We start from the raw sequence: 7900 nt of genomic DNA, 5'->3' as shown, positions 1-7900 counted from the left end.
CTCAGCGGAATTAGCATCGTGGCCACATAAAGTATTCCGCTGCCGCGCTATTTCACCGCAGTCAGCGGTGTCTGTTGTACACCAAGATGTCTTCTCTGAACCTCAATTCCGTTGTCAGCGTAATTGTGGCCGCCTCAGCGTGGACTTTCCGCGGCCGCTCTTTATTTTCGCCGTCAGCGCTTTTGTCTCAGCTTTGAACTTCTGCAGATTTAGCTCCTTTATGAGCTGGTTATGACTTTCTTGCTTCATTTTGACCAAACCCTGCAAACAAGCACAATAAGTTAGTTTTCGGGAATACTTTTACATATTTTTAATCCAAAACCTAAGCAAAAGAGAGCATAAGATAGGCTAGAATCTATAGTTATCAGTGTTCAGTCCAGAAGTTGAGTAACTTGAAGTACCAGGAATCTTAAGTATCTTCATGATGTAGCTTCACTAATAATGAAGCATGATCTAAGCGGGAATTGGATAGGTATGTGACAGCTGTGCTATTGAGAATATCAAACCAACAAGAATTGTATACCAATCTTTCAAGTCTTTTTCCATATAGTGAGGGGTGGATCCCTATTATCACATCCGGTAACTTTGGCACCAGTAAAACCAGCATCTTGTTGTCCACACTCATTGAGATAGTCTATGAAGTCCAGGCTTTCCTCTAGTCTGTGTGGTCTGGCACCTGATTTTTTCTCTCTATTAGTAATCACATTAGAGTCACCAATAAGCCCTTAGGGATCTTGGATGGCAGTAGCTAGGTTTCTTAGATCTGCCCATAACTCCCTTCTCAATTCTTCAGAGTATTTAGCATAAACAATAGTTAAAAGAAATGAGGGCCAGTTATTGTGATCAGCCTTAATGTAAACATGTTATTCTTTGTCTTGAAGGACAGTAATGTTGATGTCGTTAGTCCAGAAAAGCCAGACCTTGTTAGAGCAATTAAAGAAGGCATGTTGCATTTCCAACTTTCTCTTGAATTTCTCAATCTTGCCACTATCCACCATAGGTTATTGTAGGCAGATGAGAGAAAGTTGATATTGAAGTTTCAAAGTTTGGAGTCTCTTAAGAGATCCTTTGGACCCTATACCCATGATATTTTACGATATTGTATTAATCATGGGAAGTATTCGGATTGGGGGTGCTTTGATCTGCTACTGATGAGTCAATAGAGTTGCCTTTGGAAAATTGACTCCCTCAAATATTGTGTTCATTCCTTGGGGACAGGTTGTTGATATTGGAGACATTAGTCTGCTCCTTGTCTTTCAAACAAAGCAATTCCTCAGAGTGGGGCTTTCTGATATCCCCCTAATAACTTCATCATCTGATAGAGATTTTTCAATATCCTCTTCAATACATTCTATAAATATATCTTGGTTGAGCTTGTCACCAGATACCATATCAACCTCTTGCACTTGGCCAACTAGAACATTAATAAGCTAATTCATTGAATCTGGGGGGTTCAGCCTCAGGATTTTGAGGTCTATTTCCCACTTGCTCCTTCAGTATATCCAGATCCTGGGAATTGTTGGTCAGACTGGTTATCTTTTCCTTGATATAAGAGGTGGTCTACTTTGGAGGAAATTTTATGGGGGTCCATAGGGGTAGAGTCTTGGGCACTTGATCCTCCCCCTTAGTAGTTTTACCTTTAGTGGTACTAACTTTGTCTTTGAATTTTTATTTTTTGGATGGCACCCTTTTGCTATTATTGGCATCATTACTGATTGAGAATTCCTTGTTGATTTGAGCTTGTTGATCAGTGCTCTCCATATAAGACAAGGGTTCAATTCTATTCTTTCCGACTCTAAGATTATGGTGGTGCATTTCGCTCTTGTTCTGCTTTCTTTTCTTTGTTTTGTTGTCGTGTTCTGTGTCCCAAATTGGAATGTAGAGTCTTTTTCAGCTTTGCCTTGTACATTGTTCTCCTTATCTATTTTAGTCTCCATTGTTTGTTCCATTATTTCCTGCTCAGCTAGTTGATTGAACATATTGCTATTAAGCTGAAAGTTGTTGCCTTGATTTAGGACTTCTTTCTCCTTACTAGTATGTGGGTTCTTTGAAGAAGAGTTCACATTGATGTTGTTTTTGCTTTTTTCTCTTCTTTTATGCACTTGTTGCCATCCTTCATACATAGTAGATTTGAAAGCATTAGTGTCTTGTTTGTTTTTCATACTTATATCTACTTTCATCTGTTGTGTTCAATGCTTTGTACTGACTGAGCTAGAAGTGGCCATATTTGAACTATATATGTTACCTTTGTTGATCTGGTTGTTGATGTTTCTCTCAGATTGTTGGTTCCTCTTTTCTTCTTCTACTAGCTCATTATTTTGGGTATCCACATGATCAGTTTAGGGAGCACGTTGACAGGTCTGCCTTGTGTGACCTTGGATTCTACGATGGGAGAAAAAGAGGGGGACTATTTCATACTCAATTTTTTGGTTGAATGTCTCCAAAATACCTTCTGGATTCTGAATGGCCACATGAACTTTAGTGATCAGAGGTTTCGATAAATCTATCTCAATCCTCATTTTAGTCGTCGTAGGTCTAGTTTTTGTCTAAGTGATTTTATCCATGACAATCGGTGTTCTAATAGGCCCAACAATCCTACAGAGTGTTGCCCACTCATAGTAATGCTATGGACGACATGGTAGATAGATCGGTGCTAGTATCGTATCTTGTTTGGTTTGAAATTAGAAGTCCACCATTGTATTTTCATGGAGTGATCTTTGCCAAGTTGTATAAAGGTAAATGAAGTTATTAAAATGTAGTCCTCTTCATTCTCAATATCAATAAAGACATGTCTAGCATCTTTGACCTCTATTTTCACATGCCCTTTAGTAGGTACAATTCTCGCAAAATCTTCCCTAATTTTGTCAATTTGGGGGCGATTCTAATCGAAGTTACCTATTAAGTCCATTTGCAAGTCTTAGCTAGTAGATCATGTTCTTCCTTTGTGAATGTGACTACTGGTTTTCCGTTGATGATTTTATGCTTCTTGTGCGGAAATTTGATTCTACCCTTATTTGTGGGTTGCACTTTAGCCTTAGGGCTCCTCTGTATGTAGCCTGATCTTCTGGGTTAAGATTTTAGCCCGAATTCACATCTTGATTGTTATTGTTGTGGATTATTTGGGAACTTGTGGTAAGGGGAGGAAAATTTGTAATATCTGGTGGATCTGGGGGCGTGTTGGAGCTTGTTCCTAAAGGAGGAACGTAGAAATGCATGTCTGAGTTCCGAGGGAGATAGTTGTTTCCGACTAGATGTTACCGTTATCGAAGAGAGAGAATGGGGAGGAGAGAGAAGAGGCCTTTTGTGCAACTTCTAATTAGTTATAGGCCAAGATTATTAGTAGTTGTAGGACTATATAACTTGCTTTGAGTAAATTAACACACTAATAATCAAATAACTAATTAATTCAAAGGACTATTCATTTTTGAAGCTATATTCTCTATTAACTCTATTTTATGTTTGGTTTCAATTTTCAATCTAGTGTTTGGTACCTGCACTAAAGCTTGTAAATTCGAATTCGTGCCGGAAAATCTCGCATTAGCGATTAAGCGCTTCCTAACAAGGACAATTTTGTACCCAGGATTCGAACCCGATACCTATAGTTAATAATGAAAGAATAATTGTATCCTTATTGGTAAACATTATTTTATGTTGCACAAAGATGAGAACTGCTTTATAAAAGCAGCTTGAAGGTAACTTAAGATTCCTTTGTTTGACTGGATCGAATTAATTTAAAACTATCACGTGAGTTTGAGAGACTTCAAGAATTAGCAACCTTTAACATAATTATTCAGATAAGAAAAAGTATACATTGACCTAATTAATCTGTTAACCTTACTTTAGTTTTCGAAGTTAGGCAAATATCGGATTAAACTGTCCTACTGATCATGAATTACATCCGACGTTATTTCAATAAATTCAAAGCAAAATGAAAAATATTAATAGTAGTAAACTCTCAACTGTATATCGGGATTCGTATCAGCAAATTTCTGGAATAGAAGTGTGAGATGGGAAAAATTAGCGTAAGGTAATTACATATTCTTCTGAAATGTAACATTGTTGTAATAAAGACAGCCTAGACGTTTGGAAATATATATTATTTGCAAATTAATGTTTGTTTGGCTTAAAAATACAAAGTTTGGCTTTTAAAAGTCAAAAAGTGTTTGTTCTTTACCAAATAGCCGGTTGGATTCACTGTTTACTTTTTCAAGCTAGTATACATAAATTATATACTGATTATACATAGTTATACACATACTATACATAAATTATACATAGACCACATACGATTATATATATATCAAACGTATATTATACATCTGTCAGTTACTTTTGATTTAAGTGATTGGGTAGGCGGCGATTTGGGTCAATTAATCAAAAATGTTCATGAAATTAAAGACAATAATATTTTAGTCAACGATCTAGTACAAAGACTGTGACATAGTGTATGTTAGGACATATAAAGATCATTGACATCAGTGTGTTGTAAGGGTGGGGTGGGGGTTGTTGTGGGGGGGGGTGTTCTTTTTGTTTAAAACCTTACAAAACTCATACCAGAGCAAAGTTTCACTTGTTTCCCTTGTTAGTTCTCTCTACTCAATCTCTCTAACATGTCTAGTTTTGACAAATCCACTGTCATTAGCATTTGCAAAACAGTGTTAATTTGTGGTTTAGTCCTATACTTAGGTTCAATAATCTTTTTCAATGACTCTGACTGTCCATCTTCTTATCTTTTCTCTTCCTTAAATTTCCCAATTATAATTAGATCATCAAATATTGCACAAACCAACAATCGCACAAATATTAACCACCTCCTTTTTGGAATTTTAGGGTCAGAAAAAGCATGGCACCATAGAAAATCCTACATTGAATCTTGGTGGAGACCAAATATTACAAGAGGTCATCTTTTACTAGATGTTCCTCCTAAAGGTAATCTTTTACCTTGGTCAATAAATTCACCTCCTTATAAAATATCCGATGATGTTCCAAAACTAGTTAAAGAAACCAAACATGTTGATTCAAGAGTTTTAAGAATGGTTCATGGGATTATGGAGGTATTTAGAGAGGAACATGAAGGGGTAAGATGGGTAATTATGGGGGACGACGACTCAATATTTTTTGTGGATAATATGGTTGATATTCTTACCCAATATGATCATACGAAGTACTATTACATTGGCGGACATTCAGAATTTATATTGTCGAATTATTGGTACTCATTTCATGAAGCTTTTGGTGGAGCTGGAATTATTTTAAGTTATCCTTTGGCTAGAGCATTTGCAAAAAATATAATGTCTTGCCTAAAAAGATATTCTCACTTGAAATCTGCTGATAGAACCACAATGCTTTGCATTTCTGATATTGGAGTCAACCTTTCTCCTCTTCAAGGTATTCATCAGGTAGGTTTCTTTCCGGTTTTAACCGGTAAAAAAAATTTACACTATCAGTATATTTTAACCTGTTATAGATTATATCATTTGATAGCTCGTTCTAGGAGACCGACCTTAATCATTTTTTTTTACACTGTCAGTGTATTCAGCAAGATATGTCTTATCAACTAATTAGATTAAGTTTACAATTTTTTCTTTTCCCTTAAATAATATTTGGATATTTATAATTTGCAGATTGATCTACGTGGTGACATATCTGGATTTTTATCATATCATCCAAAGTCTTTATTAATGTCCCTACACCATTTTGACATGGTTGATCCAATTTTTCCCTCAATGGATCGTGCCCAATCTAGTTTCCACCTCCAAAATGCTGCAAATTATGATCAATCAAGAATGTTACAACAAACCATTTGCCACAAAAGATCAAGTAATTGGACATTTTCAGTTTCTTGGGGATATTCAGCTCATATTTATGAAAAAATAATGCCTAGAAGTTGGATACAAAATCCTATTGTGACATTCAAGACATGGCAACCAAGTCCTAGTCCACCATATTACATGTTTGATGTTAGAAGTCCTTCTTTGGATCCTTGTGAAGCTCCTCATGTTTTTTTCTTCAAATCTATTGAGAAAACTCCAAGAAATGAAATTGTTACTACTTATACTAGAGCATGGCCAAGTGGGATTGGAGCTTGTTTATCTACTGGAAATTATTCTGCCGAATATGTTTCTGAAATTCATGTTTACTCACCAGCAACAAAACGTATTGAGGTAATGTTTTGTACTTCCATAATCTCTCATGAATTTCTATATGAGTTTAACTTTTATATACTGACACTATAAAATATTCTCTATTAGATAATATGGAAGGGGAACCATGGAGCAACGGTAAAATTGTCTCCATGTGACCTATAGGTCATGGGTTTGAGTCACGAAGCAGTCACTAATTAATGCTTGCATTACAATAGCCGTTTATATCACATCCCTTGGGGTGCAGCCTTTCCCGGACCCTGCATGAACGCGGATGCCTTGTGCACCGAACTGCTCTTTTATTAGATAAAAGATAAATAGTGACAGGAATTAATAACCTGGAAAATTAGCAAATTGTGTTAAACCAAGAAAATCTCAACAATATATTTTCCTCGTCCTCCTCCCCGAAATAAAAAGGAAAAAGAAAAAAAGTGAATATATAATAACATCTACTTGTGTAAAAATTACACATTTCTCTATTTTGATCTCTGTATTTTATAAATTTTTGTTTTCCTTTGTTCTTTTCAGATTGATAGATGTGAATGTTGTGACATAATCCATGAGGCTGGATCCAGTAAAGCTGATATCAAGTATAGGGAGTGTAAAATAGATGAGATAATAGCTTGATCGATTCAAGTTGCTGTATAATATAAGCATTTGTGTCGATTATTGTCTTCTTTATTTATTTTTTCACAAATAAAATTTGTTATGTATTTAATTCAACGCTTGAAATTAAGAGTCAAGTGAAGCTGAAGGAAGCTTCATTGTAGTCTAGAAGGTTCAGTAGATCGATCAACCGCGCTGCTCGCTCGTCCTGAGAACTGAGTCTATAGTTATGGTTCAGACGGATTTAATAGCTTTTGCTTAGGCAATATATGTATATAGATAAATCCATTAAATATATATAAATATTTTAATATGAATCTAGTAATTAACTTAAACGAGTTATTCGTCCAATGGCAAGTTCAGAATCTAGTTGGGAAGCACGAATTATCCATTATTTGTATGACTGAATAACTGAAGCCATCATACTTATTTGATACAATAACTTGATGGGGTGGGACTTTGGCCATCCACAGTTATCTAATAGCATGTTCGACCAAGGTGCAAAAATCAACTTATTTTGAGAAGTACTTTTCTCAAAAGTACTTTTGGTGAGAAGCAGTTTGTGTTTGGCTAATTAATTTGAAAAGCATTTCTGAGCGTCAATTAGTGTTTGACCAAGCTTTTAAAAACTGCTTCTAAGTGTATTTTTTTTAAAAGTGTTTTTGGAGAGAAACTACTTTTTTCTGCTTCTAACTAAAAATACTTTTTTCTACTAAAAGCTTGTCCAAACACTTCGACTTTGAGAAAAAAAAAAGTACTTTTTTTTAAGTTTTGAAGAAGCTTGGCCAAATAGGCTATAATAAAGGTTTCATGTTATGCAAATGAATGCATGTATTTATACTATCTATAGTATACTGGCATATGTATTGTAACATGAATATAAATCATAATATTGTACTAGCATAAATATTATCAAAAATTAGTTGAACTAAACAGTGTCAAATCATGCACATAAGGCATAATACTGAGCTGACACTATAACACTAACGCCTTATAGTACCTTTGGTTTTTGTTTATATGCTTGTCGCCTCACTGTTATGAGTTATAACCATATCGTATAGCTCATTATCTAGCTAGTATGCTTATCTTTTAGGAAAACACTTTTTGAAGTCAGTGTCTCCGCATACCTCACATTCAAGCTAAGCGTGCAG

General features: G+C 35.3%; 1 protein-coding gene across 1 annotated transcript; it reads left to right on the top strand.

The window, feature by feature from the left end:
- Positions 1 to 4575: 4575 nt before the first annotated feature.
- LOC104237773 (uncharacterized) lies at positions 4576 to 7002 on the top strand. The gene is made up of 3 exons (XM_009791995.2): positions 4576 to 5399; positions 5625 to 6164; positions 6672 to 7002. The coding sequence occupies exons 1-3, from the start codon at positions 4611 to 4613 to the stop codon at positions 6768 to 6770; spliced, it is 1428 nt and encodes a 475-aa protein (XP_009790297.1). The 5' UTR covers positions 4576 to 4610; the 3' UTR covers positions 6771 to 7002.
- Positions 7003 to 7900: the final 898 nt, after the last annotated feature.

This window comes from Nicotiana sylvestris, chromosome 11 (assembly GCF_000393655.2).
Source record: "Nicotiana sylvestris chromosome 11, ASM39365v2, whole genome shotgun sequence".
NCBI classification, from domain to species: Eukaryota; Viridiplantae; Streptophyta; class Magnoliopsida; order Solanales; family Solanaceae; genus Nicotiana; species Nicotiana sylvestris.
Note: the sequence above shows the minus strand (reverse complement) of the source record. Positions and strands in the feature narration are given on the sequence as shown.